The 19,404-nt window shown below is 43.1% G+C and overlaps 1 protein-coding gene across 2 annotated transcripts in view; it reads left to right on the top strand.

Annotated features, from left to right (window-relative positions):
* SLC6A17 (solute carrier family 6 member 17) overlaps window positions 1-19,404 on the top strand; it is a 102,032-nt gene that overhangs the window by 34,709 nt on the left and 47,919 nt on the right. For both annotated transcript variants that reach the window (XM_077295218.1, XM_077295217.1), the window contains exon 3: window positions 14,547-14,704. In XM_077295218.1, coding sequence (XP_077151333.1) covers window positions 14,547-14,704 — 158 coding nt within the window. The remainder of the gene's footprint in view (window positions 1-14,546; window positions 14,705-19,404) is intronic.

The raw sequence follows: 19,404 nt of genomic DNA, 5'->3' as shown, positions 1-19,404 counted from the left end.
GAGAAATCTGCTTCGTTCACATCCGAGATTGATCTTTTGCCATCAATTCATGGGTATAATCTCTAAAATCCTTTTTTTCAATGAAGACAGATTTTCAGTTGGTGTTTTTGGAATTCTATGGAGAGGGAGAAGCTAGAGGCAGATACATATTGTGCTCCAAGGTCTCTTGAAAGCACAGTTACAGCTTATTATATTTTATTAGAGAATATCCCTCTAAGCAAACTCTAACTATAAATGAAGTAACCTGATAAAACAATCAATCATCAGCAGTTTACCTGCTCAGAGTTGGTCTTCAGGGAGCAAATATATAGCTTTATACTGTAAGGAGTACAAATTAGATGCATATACGGACAAGTGAAGGATAACTGTGTGTTGTGTGTTCTGAATGCTCCCATGAAATTCTCCATTATTGCAGTACACATAAGCTTGTAGCTTGATACACCATGGAAACAGCAGCTCTTCTACATTATTCAAAGCCTTTAGTCAGAAGGTGATACTAGGAAACATAGCGCTAGATACTGTAGGATCATTCACCCAGAATGTAAATAAAATTCAGAATACTTGGAATTTTTTTTGTTGGGAACTGGTTTTGTAGAAAGTTGAAATATAATAATTAAAGGGAATCTGTCCGTAGGATCAACCCTCCTAAGCCATCTATCTATATGGACATGTAGGTCATAGAAAATTGAATAAAATGATACCTTGATATCTGCAATTTGATGTCATATTTCAGAGAAATCCATGTTTTTGTTACATGTAAATGAGCTCTGAAGATCTATGGGCCTGACCTAGATCTCACTGAGAATCTGCCTCCAGAGCTGATTTTAAATGGAAGGAAGCATTATTAGTGTAAGACATGTAATAACTGGCATACCGAAAAAGCAATGAAGGACAGCATCCAATCCAGGTGAAATGTTCAAAAAAAGGATTTCTTTATTTGCCAAATTGCAACGTTTCAACCACAAGGGTCTTTTTCAAGCATGAAACGTGGTTGAAACGTTGCAACGTAGCACCGCTTTTAGGGTTCAGGCAGTACTTGCTCTAGCCAAGTGAGCGCTGTCAATTACAGTCAGGCAATGGCTCAGAATGCAAATGGAGGAAGGCATAACGGTGCATCAAGCTCTTGGCCATGCCCCTTCATTTGCATATGGAATATAAAGAGTTTTCAGACTAATTCCAACAGTGAAATATATACGGCTAGTATGATTTTTATAGGGGTTAAGTCCCCTACATAACATTAATTATTAGTTCAGTTTGCATTTCAGGGGGGGGGGCAGCCTCTCTTTAATAGCTCATTTGAATATTTTAAAAAATGTGGATTTATGGAATAAGACATTGGATCGCAGATATGAAAATGTAACACCCCAGGAAGCCGGATGTTACAGTGGTGTTGCCTTCCTTTCTGGGAGGGTGATGCCATGCCTGGAAGCGACAAGGATCCCTTTAACAGGTAGCACATAAATGAAACGTTCTAATTCCAGGCCAGAAGGGGGAGCTCTAGACCCGGTTTCAGGGGAGCTTCCCTATATATATTCTGGCTCGAGGATGAGTTAGTTAGTTAGACAGAGGGAGAGAGTCGAGAGGAGAGCTGGAGCCATGCAGACATGAGGTTCTGCAGCTCCTGACTAGAGTGGAGGAGTCAGACAAAGTTGAGTTGGAACACCCACCAGGGCCGTGGGGTACCCAGTACCGGGTCCGGTATTCACTGGGAGATGTCACGGTGGCGACCCGGTCCGTGGCCCTGAGCGCCCATGTAAAGGGGTAGTTGAATAAAGTTTATGTTAGTGACACCACCTGTGGTATTCGGTCAGTGAGGACCGACACTGCTTTAAGGGGTCCTCTGGGGTGATGTTATGGCAGCTGGATGGTATAACTTCCCACAGGTGAAGTATATCCCCAGGGCTCCCAGTGTATAGATGGTGAATAGTGCAGTAAAGAACGAGTACACAGGTTTGCAGTCTCTTTGCTTGGTTTACTGTAGCTTCAGGCAACCGCAGTCCAGGGCACCAGATCACAAGACAGGCAGGGTCCAGCCGGTTTGGAAGCAAATTCAGAGTCCCCTTTACCAGGTGGAGTTAAAAGCCTTTCTCATAGCGCAGTGGTGTTGTAGTCCCTTATTGCCTATGGCTTCTGATAAGGTCCTCACAGTTCTCTCTGTCCTCCATAAAGGTGGGACATAAACCTGTATGGCAGGTGACTCGAGCCTTTTTACAGGATCTCTATCATGACCCGGGCTCTATGTGTCACTGTGCCTCCTGGGTATTAGGGCAGACAGGTGATGTGTAATCCAGTTGTCCTGCCAGTTTCTGCTGTCAGTGTTAGAGTCCCTCACAACTTCGGTGTTCTGGCTACCGGTAATCTAACCAGCCAGGGAGGTAGCTAATTCACTGCTCTGTTCCACTGGTGTTCCTTCTGTGCTTCACTCTCCCACACGCTCACTACAATCTGTTTGGCTTTCAAGATTATCTCTATCCAGGAGCTGCAGCCACTTTCTCGTGACTGCATGGCTCTCATACGTTCTTCCTGCCTCAGACTGCTCCAGAAATAGGATCAAAAGCTCCCCCTTGTGGCCTGGAGTGTGATCATGTTGCATGTCTGTGTTACCTGGTGAGAGTTATCCTTCATTGCTTCCAAGTGGGACATCACTCTCCCCATGAGGAAAGCAATGCCACTGTGATGATCAGGACCCTAGGGCATCACACTCCCCCCCTGTTAAATCAAGTACTCCCGGACTGGGAAAAGAAGAACAACAATACAAATTAGCAAAAAGACATACAAATTTTTAAATGCTGTAAACATGTAAAACAAGTTGATTAATGTAAACTGGAACTTCCCTTTATGAGAGGAGTTGATGCTTGAATGTTACAAGAACATATTTACATGGTATAGATACTTTCTTCAAAAATATAGAACTTTTACTATGTTATGCTATGGAACATCAACTACCCCTACAGGTATACTATCTAGATTTCTCTTTATTCAAAGTGCAAAACTGAACTTTAGTTTTATTTTCAATTTTTAAACCTTTCCTGTATCTCAATACTATCTGTATATAATACTATCACTTATGACACCAGCTCACTTCTTCTAACACCATCAATCACTTTCCTACAAGTGCAAACTTTCAGCTTTATTCTTAGTCACTATCTCTCACTAGTATTTTCCACGTACAATACTATCTTTAATACTATCAAACATTATCACTTTAATAAAGTGCAACAAGTCAACATTCCCTTTAAGGGTGCAAACAATTTTCAACATTTTGCTGTACAGAGGTAGTGCATTTAATTGTACAATTAATATTCAAGTCAGTTTTATGGGACCAAAGGTTCCCTTTCACTAGCACCTGATTTATCCTCTCCAGTCGAGTGCTAACCATCTATACTTGTATAGATCGCTGATCTGACACAGTGCTCTGCAAAGGGTCAGATCAGCGATCTGACACTATATAGTGATGTACCACCCTGGGACAAAGTAAAAAAGTTAAAAAAAAAATTATATTGTGTAAAAATATATTTTTTTAAATTCCTGAATAATGAAAAAAATAAAATAAATATTGTTCCAATAAATACATTTCTTTATGTAAATAAAAAAACAATAAAAGTACACATATTTGGTATCCCGGTGATCGTAACGACGCAACCTATAAAACTGTCTCACTAGTTAACCCCTTCAGTGTGAACACCGTAAAAAAAAAAATAAAATAAAGCAAAAAACAATGCTTTATCGTCATACTGCCGAACAAAAAGTGGAATAACACATGATCAAAAAGACAGATATAAATAAACATGGTACCGCTGAAAACGTCATCTTGTCCTGCAAAAAAAGAGCCGCCATATAGTGCCATCAGCGAAAAATAAAAAAGTTATAGCTCTCAGAATAAAGCGATGCAAAAACAATTATTTTTTATATAAAATAGTTTTTATTGTATAAAAGTGCCAAAGCATAAAAAAGATATAAATGAGGTATCGCTGTAATCGTACTGAGTACTGACCCAAAGAATAAAACTGCCTTATCAATTTTGCCACACGCGGAACGGTATAAGCGCCCCACCAAAAAAATTCATGAATCGCTGGTTTTTGTTCATTCTGGCTCCCAAAAATCGTAACAAAAAGGGATCAAAAAATGTAATGTGCCCGAAAATGGTACCAATAAAAACATCTACTCGTCCTGCAAAAAACAAGACCTCACATGACTCTGTGGGTCAAAATCTGGAAAAATTATAGCTCTCAAAATGTGGTGATTCAAAAACTGGTTTTTTTGCAAAAAAATGCGTCTTTTAGCGTGTGACAGCTGCCAAACACAAAAACCCGATATAAAAACCCACTATAAATAGTAAATGAAACCCCCCTTTATCACCCCCTTAGTTAGGGAAAAATAATGCAATAAAAAATTGTATTTATTTCCATTTTCCCATTAGTGTTAGGGTTGGGCCTGAAGTTAGAGTTAGGGCTAAAGTTAGGGTTAGGGTTGGGGCTAAAGTTAGGGTTAGGGTTGGGGCTAAAGTTAGGGTTGGGGCTAGATTTGGGCTTAGGATTTGGATTACGTTTATGGCTGGGATTAGGGTTAGGGTTGGGATTAGGGATAGGGGTGTGTCAGGGTTAGGGGTGTGGATAGGGTAATGGTTGGGATAAGGGTTAGGGATGTGTTGGGTTTAGGGTTGTGGTTAGGATTGGGATTAGAGTTAGGGGTGTGTTGTGGTTTAGGGTTGTGGTTAGGGTTGGGATTAGTGTTAGGGGTGTGTTTGGGTTAGGGGTGGAGTTAGAATTGGGGGGTTTCCACTGTTTAGGCACATCAGGAGCTCTCCAAACGCAACAGGGTGTCTGATCTCAATTCCAGCAAATTCTGCATTGAAAAAGTAAAGTGGTGCTCCTTCCCTTCTGATCTCTGCTGTGCGCCCAAACAGTGGTTTACCCCCACATGTGGGGTATCAACGTACTCAGGACAAATTGGACAACTTATGCTGTCCAATTTCTCTTGTTACCCTTGGGAAAATAAAAATTTGGGGGCTAAACATCATTTTTGTGGGAAAAAATGATTTTTTAATTTCACGGCTCTGCGTTATAAACTTTTTTTTAAATCAAATACTTTTTATTGAAGAAAGCAGAAAGAATAACATTACATGCATTAGAGTACAAATGATAATACTTCCCCATTTTTTAATAAATGTAAATACACCAAACACATCCCTCCCCACTCCCATAACAAGAAAACCATCCCCAACCTCCCACCCCCACGCCACTCTTCTACAATCTTTATCCATGTATTACAATGTTGTACACTCTTTTATAACCCTAATATCCTATTTTTGACGAGTTCTGCGGAAGCCAGTCCGAGAAAGTCCAACCAGCCCCCCCAGATATTCTCGTAGTGGTTCATCTTGCCTCTTTTCATGTATACGCTTCGCTCCATAAGGATTACAAAATTAACTCTATTTACAAATTCCTTCCTAGTGGGAGGATTTTCATCTAACCAGTGCAATGTGATAGTCTTCCATGCAACATGGCTATTGCTAGCCTACCCCATTCATCCGACGCCACCTCCTCTACATGTCCTAAAATACATGTCAATGGATCTCGAGTAATAGTTGCTTCTGTCACTCTTTCCACCAAATTTCGGACCACAATCCAAAATGCCTGTAATCTTGGACAAGACCATAGCATATGAAGGATAACAGCTACAGCCATCGTACATCTCGGGCATCCAGAGTCCGCCCTTAGTCCAGCTTTTTTCATCCAAACAGGTGTCCTGTATACTCTATGAATAGTAAATAACTGCGACACACTCCCAGATTCACTTATAGATATTCTAGGGACATATTGTAAAATCGACTCCCACTGATCATCCGATATATCTCCCAAATCCCTTGTCCATTTGGATCTAGCCATCTATGGGCGTCTTTCCAAAAACTTATCCGCCAATCCCCTGTAAATTAGCGATATAAGACCCCTAGTACCCCTCTGAGGACCAAGTATATTCAACATACTGTCACTCTGTATTACTATCGGTGACCTTCTCCACTGTCTAGAGAATGCGTGTCGCAACTGTAGTTACTGGTAGAACATAGCATGCTCCAAAGGGAACTCTTTCCTGAGTGTTTCAAATGTTTTAAATGTCTCACCATCTAGCAGCTGCGACACATACCATATACCTATTCTTGTCCCGTGTCCAAAATTACAGTTTTCTCCCACATATGGGGTATCAGCGTACTTAGCACAAATTGCACAACAACTTTTTGGGGTCCAATTTCTCCTGTTACCCTTGGGAAAATAAAAATTTGGGTGCGAAAAGATCATTTCTGTGAAAAAAATATGATTTTTTATCTTTACGGCTCTACATTATAAACTTCTGTGAAGCACTTGGGGGTTCAAAGAGTTCACCACAGATCTAGATAAGTTCCTTAGGGGGTCTACGTTCCAAAATGGTGTCACTTGTGGGGGGTTTACACTGTTTAGGCACATCAGGGGCTCTCCAAACGCGACACGGCATCCGATCTCAATTCCAGCCAATTTTGCACTGAAAAGTCAAACGGTGCTCCTTTCCTTCTGAGCTCTGCCATGCGTCGAAACAGTGGTTTACCCCCACATATGGGGTATCAGCGTACTCAGGACAAATTGTACAACAACTTTTGTGGTCCATTTTCTCCTGTTACCCTTGGTAAAAAAAAATAATAATTGGATCTGAAGTAAATTTTTTGTGAAAAAAAGTTAAATGTTCATTTTTTTAAAACATTCCAAAAATTCCTTTGAAGCACCTGAAGGGTTAATAAACTTCTTGAATGTGGTTTTGAGCACCTTGAGGGGTGCAGTTTTTAGAATGGTGTCACTTTTGGGTATTTTCTATCATATAGACCCCTCAAACTGACTTCAAATGTAATTTGGTCCCTAAAAAAAAATGGTCTTGTAAAAATGAGAAATTGCTGGTCAACTGTTAACCCTTATAATAATTTATAATAATTTGGTTCCAAAATTGTGCTGATGTAAAGTAGACATGTGGGAAATGTTATTTATTATGTATTTTGTGTGACATATCTGTGTGATTTAAGGACATGAAAATTCAAAGTTGGAAAATTGCTAAATTTTCTCCAAATTTCCATTTTTTTCACAAATAAATGCAAGTCATATCAAAGAAATGTTACCACTTTTATGAAGTACAATATGTCACAAGAAAACAATGTCAGAATCACCAGGATCCGTTGAAGCATTCGAGTTATTACCTCATAAAGGGACAGTGGTCAGAAATGTAAAAATTGGCCCGGTCATTAACGTGCAAACCACCCTCGGGTGTAAAGGGGTTAATGACCACCGGACCCGGCCCAAGTACCCCAAGGCCCTAGTGGGCGATCCAAAGATATAATTTTATTAATTCTCACAGCTGATAAAAGATGCAGTGTACGGGTGTTATTGTATTTGCAAATGTTCACTGTAAGGCCCCATACTTATCAAAAATATGTTAAAATGTAGCTTTTAATTATTTGATTAGAATATACTTATTTGTAAAGTGTAAAAGTTAACACAGAACCTCCATCAGAGTATCAAAAAGACACTTGCAAAGGTATAATAGGCAGGTGCCTATCCCTATTACAAAGCTGAACCACCCTACCTAACAGAGGAGGTTAGCACCTTATCACCTGCACAATGGCGCCCCTGCTCGACAACGACTCACCCTGCTGGCCCTAAATGGGATGTCTGGGTGTGATGTTATGATGATATGTATGTGGCACCATAGTTAAGATGAAAATGCGGCTGATGTATATATCCTCAAAGGAGATAACAAACAGAATATATACGTAGAAATATTTTATATACTGCCCCTATGTATTTAGTGCTGCCTAATAGCGGGGGTTGGCACCATAGATGCAGTAAAAATGGCACACCCGTTTAACAGCGGCTATGTCTCCTGTCCCTCACTGGTGTATTAAACATACATTAGACTGAGGAGAAAAATAGGAGGTAAGGTGCTTATGATATCTATAATATAACGCTGGGAGCGTCACTCTGTCCGAAGCCTTTATAGACTGTGCAAGCGCAAGCGCCGGCGCAGTCTGGACCCCACAGAGTGACGCTCCCAGGAGATCGCGGTATGCATAAGCACTGAACGCACACCGCGATCTCCAACGGAGAAGCAGGGACGAGCCAGGAGGGTGAGTATGCAATACTTACCTGTCCCGTTCCACCGATGCAATTCCAGGCCATGAATGTCCCCCTGCTCCCGAAATCGGCGCCTGCGTAGTCCGCGCTTTCTGGCGCCATTTTCTTGAAGACACACTGCATGTCTTCAAGAAAATGGCGCCGGAAAGCGCGGACACCTGTGACGTTCAGTTCAGAGGGCGCGATGACGCGCTTAATGCGCGCCACCCTCTGACTGAACAGTCACAGCCAGAGGACCCGGAAGACGGAGTGGTGGAACGGGGGACAGGTAAATATAGCAAGTGCCGGGGGCCTGAGCTAGCGGCGACTCCGGCACCTGACCTCCACAGCGCGCCGGTGTCCCCGCCTGCTCAGGCCCCCAGCACTCGGCGCCCAGCACAGCCGCCCGCACTCTCAGCACCACCACGCACAGCCGCCCGCACTCACCACAGCCACGCACAGCCGCCCGCACTCCCCACCGCCCGTTTAACAGCGGCTATGTCTCCTGTCCCTCACTGGTGTATTAAACATACATTAGACTGAGGAGAAAAATAGGAGGTAAGGTGCTTATGATATCTATAATATAACGCTGGGAGCGTCACTCTGTCCGAAGCCTTTATAGACTGCGCAAGCGCCGGCGCAGTCTGGACCCCACAGAGTGACGCTCCCAGGAGATCGCGGTATGCATAAGCACTGAACGCACACCGCGATCTCCAACGGAGAAGCAGGGACGAGCCAGGAGGGTGAGTATGCAATACTTACCTGTCCCGTTCCATCGATGCAATTCCGGGCCATGAATGTCCCCCTGCTCCCAAAATCGGTGCCTGCATAGTCCGCGCTTTCTGGCGCCATTTTCTTGAAGACACACTGCGTGTCTTCAAGAAAATGGCGCCGGAAAGCGCGGACGCCTGTGACGTTCAGTTCAGAGGGCGCGATGACGCGCTTAATGCGCGCCGCCCTCTGACTGAACAGTCACAGCCAGAGGACCCGGAAGACGGAGTGGTGGAACGGGGGACAGGTAAATATCCCGTCTGCTCAGGCCCCCAGCACTTGGCGCCCAGCACAGCCGCCCGCACTCTCAGCACCACCATGCACAGCCGCCCGCACTCCCCACAGCCACGCACAGCCGCCCGCACTCCCCACCGCCACGCACAGCCGCCCGCACTCCCCACCGCCACGCACAGCCGCCCGCACTCATCACCGCCACGCACAGCCGCCCGCACTCCCCACAGCCACGCACAGCCGCCCGCACTCCCCACCGCCACGCACAGCCGCCCGCACTCCCCACCGCCACGCACAGCCGCCCGCACTCATCACCGCCACGCACAGCCGCCCGCACTCACCACCGCCACGCACAGCCGCCCGCACTCAGCACAGCCGCCCACACTCAGCACAGCCACCCGCACTCAGCACAGCCACCCGCACTCAGCACAGCCGCCCGCACTCAGCACAGCCGCCCGCACTCAGCACAGCCGCACTCGGGCAGAAGAGCCGGAGAGAGAAAGATGGGAGCAACATATGGCAGAATGGAAACAGGAACAGGCAGAATGGGTGCAGCACATTACAACAGAATGGGGGCGCAGGATGCTAGCAGCACATGACAGAATGATTGCGCACGATGGGAGCAGCACATGACAGGATGGGGGTGCAGGATGGGAGCACATGACAGGATGGGGTGCAGGATGGGAGCACATGACAGGATGGGAGCAGCACATGACGGAATGGGGGCACAGGATGGGAGCAGCACATGATAGAATGGGGGCACAGGATGGGAGCAGCACATGACAGAATGGGGGCACACACAGGACAGGATGGGGGTGTAGCATGGAGCAGCATATGACAGGATGGGGGCGCAGGATGGGAGCACATGACAGGATGGGGACTCTGGATGGAGCAGCACATGATAGGATGGGGATGCAGGATGGAGCAGCACATGACAGGATGGGGGCGCAGGATGGAGCAGCACATGACAGGATGGGAGAGCAAGATGAGAGCAGCACATACCAGGATGGAGGCCATATACCAATATAAATGCTCGCCACCCGGGCGTAGAACGGGTTCAATAGCTAGTATATATATATATATACGGTAATTGCCCCTATGCCTTGAGCTGCCTAACAGAGGGGTTTGGCACCCTAAAAATCAGCGAGAATGGCGCACCCACTCGTCGGTGGCTGTCCCTCACTAGATGTTAAAGATAATAAGGAGAAAATAGGAGGTAAAGTGCTTAATGCCTCAGTACATGATAAAGAAGTTAGTGGTGTTACTACCCAGAGTGCTCATTTGTAGAGTAGTCCAGCAGAAAAATACATGTACAGCATTGATTAGTATGATCCATCATGCAAAACAGGACAGTTATAGAAAGATCAAAATGAGGGGGGGCCATAACAAGTTCCCAAAGTCAGCTAAATATATACTAGTATTAGGTCCTTTGTGTTATCAACCAAAAAAGGATTAAATGCCCAGGGGCCCTGAGGGAAGCGTAACATTACATGATACCCAGAAAACACCCTTGTTACTAAAATTCACTATGAAGTCTCGGGAGTTTAAAGATGTGACTTTGGCATTACTTACCCACGCCATAATGTGCCCATCTATTTACTAATAAATCTTTTCAGTTTGAGAAGCAATAGCACATCACCATGTACAATGGTGCAATAGAAATGTGTTTTTTTTTCAAGTGAGTAATCTTGATGCCATCTGGCAGTGTGACTGATGAATCTGGGTTTGCAAAATGACAATCGGACACTTCCTGTTTGAATCCTTCTAACTGTAAGGGCTTATGGATTAGGAAAAATAGTCTAAGACCCCCATACACATTAGATAAAAGTCGTCTGTACCATAGAAAAAGGACGACCATTTAATGTTCATTTAAAGCTGCTAAAAAGAAAGCTAATTATTATTTTTAGTCTTATGAAGAGATAGCAATATACAGTGGCATAGCTAGAGTCTGGTGGACCCCAGTGCAAGACGCCCTTGAGTCGCCCGCCAGGGCCGTGGGTACCCGGTACCGGGTCCGGTGTTCACAGGGGGATGTTACGATGGCGACCCGGTCCGTGGCCCTGGGCGCCCATGTAGAAGGGAAAAGTCTTTACAGTGATTTGGTGAATAGAGTTTATGTTCGTGACGCCACCTGTGGTATTCGGTCAGTGGGGACCGACGCTGCTTTAAGGGGTCCTTTGGGGTGATGTTATGGCAGCTAGATGGTATAACTTCCCACAGGTGAAGTATATTCCCCGGGCTCCCGGTGTGTAGATGGAAGATGGTGGAAGGTGCAGTAAAGAACGAGGACACAGGTTTGCAGTCTCTTTACCTTGTTTACGGAAGACTTCAGGCAGCCACAGTCCAGGGTACCAGATCACAGGGCAGGCAGGGTCCGGCTGGCTTGGAAGCATGTTGGGAGTCCCCTTATCCAGGTGAAGATTAAAGCCTTCCTCTAGCGCGGTGGTGTTGTAGTTCCTTACTGCCTATGGCTTCACATAAGGTCCCCACAGTTTTCCTCTTTGTCCCCCATATAGGATAGGACATAACCCGTATGACTGGTGACTTGAGCCTTTCTACAGGGACTCTAGCATGCCCCAGGCTCTATAGGTGTCACCGTGCCTCCTGGGTATTAGGGCAGACAGGTAACTTGCAGTTCAGCTGTCCTGCCGGTCTCTGATGTAAGTCGTGGAGTCCCTTACAACCTCAGTGTTCCAGCTACCGGTGTCTGCGCCTCAGAAGGAGGCAGACTGCTCGTGACTGGTCTCCCACTGGTCTCCTCGCCTGTGCTCCTCTCTCCTACATGCTCACTGCAATATATTCGGCTTTCATATAATCTCTTCCCAGGAACTGCAGCACTGCGGCTACACAGCTCCGTACACCTTCTTCTGCCTCAGACTGCTCCAGTCTGCTTCCTGGCACTAACTGACTAACTTTCCCTCCAAACTACTATATATATATATGGGGAGTCACCTAGTAAATAGGATCAAAAGCTCCCCCTGGTGTCCTGGAGTGTGAACATGTTGCATGCTTGTGTTTACCTAGTGACAGTTATCCTTCCTTGCCTCCAAAGGTAACATCACCTCCCCCTTGAGGGAAGCAATGCTACTGTGACGACCAGGACCCTGGGGCGCCACACCCTCCATCGTTGTATATATGTCCCTCATCCTGGTATATATGGGAATTTGTACTGCACAGCTTGATATATACTGCACAGCCCATAATCATCCAATAAAGTATAATGCACAGCACAGTCATCCATAAATTATAATGTACCTTCATAGCCACCAATAAAGTATAATGTACAGCCCATGTAGTTACCCAGAAAGTATAATGTACAGCCCATAGTTACCCAGAAAGTATAATTTACAGCCCATAGTTACCCATAAAGTATAATTTACAGCCCATAGTTACCCATAAAGTATAATTTACAGCCCATAGTCACCCATAAAGTTTAATGCACAGCCAATAGTCACCAATAAAGTACAATGCACATCCCATAGTCACCCATAAGGTATAATGCACATCCCATAGTCACCCATAAAGTATAGTGCACATCCCATAATCATACATAAAAGTATAATGCACATCCCATAGTCACACATGAAATATAATCCATATGCCATAGTCAATAGTATAACATATAATGCACCTCCACAGTTATCCATGTAGTAGTATGGCCATCCTCTTGTAAGCCAGCAGCTGACTTCAACGAGCGATAGGAGCGCATGACGTCACTGCCATGCGTCCGCGGTCACATGCACGCCGACATCAGCTGCTGGCCTCTGCTTGGCCGGCAGCGTGCATTGCGGTGCACAGACCGATAAGTCTGCATGGGGCAATACACTTCAGCTGAATGTGCGTCCAAGCATGCACATCCAGTTGAAGTTTATGCTGGCGTCGGCAGGCCCCTGACCCGCTGTGCCCAGTCGCAGTGGCGACCACTGAGATCGCAGTCGTTACATTACTGCAATATATTAGGAGCATAAAAATTTTGATGGGAGTACTTTTTTAATAAATTGTTCATTTTCATACTGAGAATCACAAGTGATTAAGTGTTTTCTTTTACTCCCCCTATTATTCATGTCCCTTTAATGCTTATGGAAGCCTCCCAATTCTCTTCTACAAGTGATGTTGAGGGAAAGAAGGAACCGTCTGTTGAATTTCTACTGCAACAGTTTTCGTCAGCAAGTAGAGGAGCCTCTCTTCTCATAGACACACAGGAACTATAGGCCGAAGGGGGCTTTCCTTTCTATGGGGAAGTCGGGAGAGTCAGCTGTCTACCCACAGCTACCTATACGTCCTAATTCGTAAAGGGGTTAAAAGTAAGCTGTCAGCAGGTTTTTGCTAGGTAATCTGACAGCAGCATGAGTAAGGGACAGCAACTGCGATTCCCGCGATGTATCACTTAGTTTACTGGATGCAGCAGTTATGATAGAGTCATATAGAGTCATAGACTTCTGTGTTGAGGATCTAACAGAGCTCAGTAGTTGATCTGTGCGTAACCCTGTCCACACCACAGCTTTCTGCATGCATTACTTAGTGACAGAGAGCTGGTAATCAAGGCTGGGAGCGGGGTTGGACTAGGAGGCACGAGACACCTAGTCCTGTATTGATAATCACCTGCTGATTAAACACTGATTTTATTGAAACAGCAAAACACAGCCCAGTAAGTGAAACATCACTGTAATCAGTGTATCCTCTCTTACTTTATGGTGCTCTCAGATTACATACCAAAACCTGCTGAAAGATTCCCTTTAATGTGATAGTGCTGTTCTCATGTCTGTGTTATCATTGGCTTGGTGCCTAAAAGCCCAAAAGACAAGTGTATCTGACTACAGAGGGTTACAAATATGAGTTTTGTTTTGTGGTAATCTCGAATACTTCTGAAAGCTTTATACCTTTTCATAGCTTTTGGACTTTCCGCTCTACCACGTGTCTAAAACCAATGTCTGTCTCTATAACCTACATAACTACTTGGCTCAGCATGTCTAATCGGCCTTCATGGACTCTATAAAGTCACTGACATTTGGGTCCAGTTCCAACAACCTTTTCCTATTTGTCTACCTCAGCCATCTTATTCTTATTAAAAGAAGAAAAATGCAGTCAGTCTCTTTCTTCAAAGACTGTTGAAAAGAACAATACATTGGATTGAAGAGCACATCAATTATTAACACAACTACAGGGTCTCCAGACAATGTGTGCTGCGGTGTAGTAGACCATGCGTTTCAGTAAGGTCACACTACTAGTATCACTCATGGTTATATCCTACACAATCCAAACCGATGTAAGACCAAACATGCATTTCTAGAATAACCTTCCTGTTATAATGTTAATTTTGTTTTTGTTTTCCTTTTTGTTGATTTATATTTTTCTTTTCGTTCCTTTGTTTGACCTTGAATGACATACTGACGGCTTTATTCTTTATTACCACAGGAGCATACATGGTCCCCTACCTGATCCTACTCATTTTGATTGGCATTCCTCTCTTCTTCCTTGAGCTGGCTGTGGGGCAGAGAATCCGCAGAGGTAGCATCGGAGTCTGGAATTACATATGTCCTCGGCTTGGAGGAATTGGCTATGCTAGCTGTGTTGTAAGCATTGGCTTCCAATAGTTCTATTTTACCATGTTCCTTAGGTCAGATTCACACATCTGGTTAATAGTGTGGGAAAAAACAACACCACCATAAGCCTTAGAAATATACAATTTAGCTACCACTAGCTGTACCCAAGGAATTGTTGTAGAACCTAAAACGAGATTCTTCTACAAACATGATCATGGCTTACAGCTTTTTTGCCCCATGAATTTGCAAGGTAAGAAGACTACCATAAAAATCCCTGTAGTACAAGAAAAAACAAAAACAAACCAAAAGTATGTTAGTAATAAAGAAAAAAAGAATAAGGCTATTAATTGCTAAGTAATCTTCTCAGGGTCGAAAAACATTGTTTTCGACTCTGGGGGGGTTTTGTTTCTAGTATTAAGATGACCACCTATTGGGGCAAAAACAGAATAAAATCTCCTTTTAGGTTATATCTTTATAATATTAAGTGAGTATTATGTGTATTGTATTCCCCTTCCTTTTAAAAATTTTCAATAAAAACAATTTGATGGAAAAATACCATAAAAATATGGGCAGCAAATGGATGCAACATAGAAGGCATCTATGTCCTGTCTATTCACATGGACCCATTTATTAAAATAATCTTGACATTAGTCAGTCAATCTGACCAAACTGGGACATTGCTACATTTTTTTTGTTTCGAACCAATGGACTGCCAAAAAAGGGAACATGTGAAATGAGCCAGAGTCTAGAGCTGGGGTCACACTCGGCCTGCGGGGCATCGGGCTCCCGGGATATCCTTTGGACAGCAGAGAGCACACTGTATCAGTGTAAAACTGACAGATCTACAATCCCACAGAATATTAGGTCAGCGATCAGGCAAGTAAAGGTTAAAGACCCACATTGAGACTAAGTAAAAAAAATAAATAAAAGGAAAAAGAAATTGTAAAAATTTAAAATAAATAAATAAATAAAAATAACCTATGGAAAAAATAGCAGAAAAGTATTTTGCCTCTAAAAACTCTGTTTTATGCGAGAAAAAAACAAAAAAGTATTGCAAAGTCTACAGTGACCCATGCTAAGAAACTGTGCCATAACACGTGCAAAAAACATCTTAAAAAAAAATAAAAAAACCTTGAAAAATGTAGCAGTTTCTTTACACTGACGCACAAAAAATGGAATAAAAAGTGATCAAAAAGTCATAAAGAAAAAAAATGGTATCACTGAAAATGTCACCTTGTCCTGCAAGGAATGTGGCCTGTCAACTTCATATTTTTCTTATGTGCGACCCATTAAGCTGGCTGAATTTGAGACATCTGGTCTATCTGGCATCTGAGTGCTATCCATTAAAAAACACAGATAGTGTACATGAAAAACAAAAGAAAGGCATGACCAAAAAAAGATGAAAAGTAATTGGTATGTTTAGATGTTATCATTTTTTTATGACAAGTACACAAAACACAGCTCCCATTATTTGTAATAGGGAAAAATGTAATTTTGACATGTATTTTTCATGAAGTCTTATTCAAGCGATTTTTTTTTACATTTTTTATTTCATAATCCGTTAGATTAGATAGGTACACAAGACGCATGCCGACGTAGGCGGAGCTGAATGGAAGAGGTGCGGCAGTGGGCGGGGCTTAACAGAGGAACTACACAGCCCTCCGCAGCTCTGCCCTACACAAGTGTGAAACCAGCCTAAGATGGATGAGGATTGCAGCAGAATGCTCGGACTGGCTGTCGACACTCCCAACCCGAGCGTGACAGCATGTCACACTGGGGTCGGAGTATCCGACGGCCAGTCCGAGCATTGCATTGCGATCCTCGTCCATCTTATACGACTTGAGAAAAGTGACTTCCAATCACACAAAATACTCTGTGGTGAGGCGGCTAGTCACAGCCACTTATGATGCAGGAAAGAAGCGGAGCTGGAATCGACACAAAACATTAACTGGTAAGTATTTTATTGCACACACTGATCATTCATTACGGATCGCTAATGGATAGTTAAATGAAAAAAGCACACTAGAGTGGTAATTTAAAGTAAATGTCTGTCCTGTAAAACCATTTTGTTTATTCATTTCAATTAGCTGAGTTTTGTATACTAATTAATATCTTAACCCCTTCAAGTCGCGGCCCTTTTTTGTTTTTGCGTTTTCGTTTTTCTCTTCCCTCCTTCCCAGAGCCATAACTTTTTTATTTTTCCGTCAATATGGCCATGTGAGGGCTTATTTTTTGCGGGACGAGTTGTACTTTTGAACAACACCATTGGTTTTACCATGTCTTTTACTAGAAAATGGGAAAAAAATTCCAAGTGCGGTGAAATTGCAAAAAAAGTGCAATCCTACACTTGTTTTTTGTTTGGCTTTTTTGCTAGGTTCACTAAATGCTAAAACTAACCTGCCATTGTGATTCTCTAGGTCATTATGAATTCATAGACACCTAACATGTCTAGGTTATTTTTTATCCAAGTGGTGAAAAAAAATAAAAAACTTAAAAAAAAAAAATAAATAAAAAGTGCCTTTTTCCGATACCCGAAGCGTCTCCATTTTTCGTGATCTGGGGTCGGGTGAGGGCTTATTTTTTGCGTGCCGAGCTGCCGTTTTTAATAATATCACTTTTGTGGAGATACGTTCTTTTGATCGCCCGTTATTGCATGTTAATGCAATGTCGCGGCGACCAAAAAAACGAAATTCTGGCGTTTCAAATTTTTTTCTCGCTACGCTGTTTAGCGATCAGGTTAATGCTTTTTTTCTATTGATAGATCGGGCGATTCTGAATGCGGCGATACCAAATAAGTATAGGTTTGATTTTTTTTTATTGTTTTATTTAGGATGGGGCGAAAGGCAGGTGTTTTAAACTTTTATATTTTTTATATTTTTTAAATATTTTTAAAAACATTTTTTTTTACTTGTGCCATGCTTCAATAGCCTCCATGGGAGGCTAGAAGCTGGCACAACTCGATCGGCTCAGCTACATAGCAGCGATCATCAGATCGCTGCTATGTAGCTAAAATGCAGGCTTGCTATGAGCGCCGACCACAGGGGGGCGCTCACAGCAGGCTTGCATTAGTAACCATAGAGGTCTCAAGGACCTCTATGGTTACTGTCCTGACACATCGCCGACCCCCAATCATGTGACAGGGGTCGGCGATGCGCTCATTTCCGGCCGCGCGGCCGGAAGCGGTAGTTAAATGCCGCTATCAGCGTTTGACAGCGGCATTTAACAGGTTAATAGCGGCGGGTGAATAGCGATTTCACCCGCCGCTATTGCGCGCACATGTCAGCTGTACAAAACAGCTGACATGTCGCGACTTTGATGTGGGCTCACCGCCGGAGCCCACATCAAAGGGGGAGACACGACGTGCGCAGTAATAGTACAGTGCATGTCGTGAAAGGGTTAACATATCTTTAAATGGAATCTGTCAGCAGGATTTCACATCCCAAACTATTCATATGTGCATGTAGATCTTTAAAGGACAAGTCCAGTAATATTTAAATGGCCAGTCCATTCCTGCATTACTGAGAAATCAGCCTTTGAAGTAATATGCAAATGAGGATGAAGAACTATGGTAGATCTGAAGCCTCTGTCACTCCAACTATATTTCCCACCTATTTCTGCTTGACTGTCGACTCCTTTGCCTGAAGTTACACAGCACAAAGGCTGTCAGTCAAACAGGAAGAGGCAACACTGAGCTGGCGTGACGGAGGCTTCAGATTTTCAGCCTCATTTGCATATTAATTCAAACACTTATTTCTCAGTAATGGAGGAATGGACTAACCATGTAAAAATATTGTTGGATGTGCCTTTGAAAGAGCTACATGCGCATATAGTTTTAGGGGTAACATCATGCTGTCAGATTTTTCTGGCAGATCCTTTTTTCCAATACAGAGTTCTAAGTCTCTTGTGTACACATATACTTAAAATAAAAGTACTTGCAGCTGCCAATAGGGGGGGCTAAGGAGTGAATAGCATATTTGTTTCTCTGCAACTGAACACTAGTAATGGATGCAGTGAACTAGAGATGCCTGCTCTATCTATGCAGGAGAATGGAATTTCTGGGTCTGCAAAGCAAAGCATCGACCACTATCACTAATATTGTAAGATACATTATGAAATTATTAATCAATAGAAAATTGTGATCTGAAATGACATGGTGTTAAAGGGTTATTCCCACATTTATAACGACCTCCTATCCAAAGGAAATATAACAAACGCACACCCTGCCATAGAGAATGAAGGAGCCATGGTGAGCATGTGCACCTGCACTTCAATATTAATTGCCAACGCAGTGCTCCATTTTTTTAGTTGTCCCATCCGTCAGAACAGTTTTCTCCAAGAAAGGAAACAATAATGTTGTTTTAACCGTTTCAGTACGCATCTATCCTAGACAAAGTATTTGTTGCATTTTTATTACTGTATTCCAAAACCTATAGCTGTGTAATTCATCCACCAACGTTGCCGTACGAGGGCTTTTTTTTGTATTTTTAATGGTACCATATTGATGTACATAAGACGGGTCCAAAACCTTTAGTATTTTTTTTTCTTTACTAACAAATACTGCTATTTTTTTTCTTTATGACGATGTGGATTCTCCATGTGCCATATTCAACTAGTTATGTTTATTTTTATGTTTTGCTACTTTTGTGCTTTAAAAGCATTTGAAAAAAAGTTTATTTCTTATCTATCACTCCTCCAAAAAAAGTTATGTTATCATTTACCATTTACTTGTT

Source organism: Ranitomeya variabilis, chromosome 3 (assembly GCF_051348905.1).
Source record: "Ranitomeya variabilis isolate aRanVar5 chromosome 3, aRanVar5.hap1, whole genome shotgun sequence".
NCBI classification, from domain to species: domain Eukaryota; kingdom Metazoa; phylum Chordata; class Amphibia; order Anura; family Dendrobatidae; genus Ranitomeya; species Ranitomeya variabilis.
Note: the sequence above shows the minus strand (reverse complement) of the source record. Positions and strands in the feature narration are given on the sequence as shown.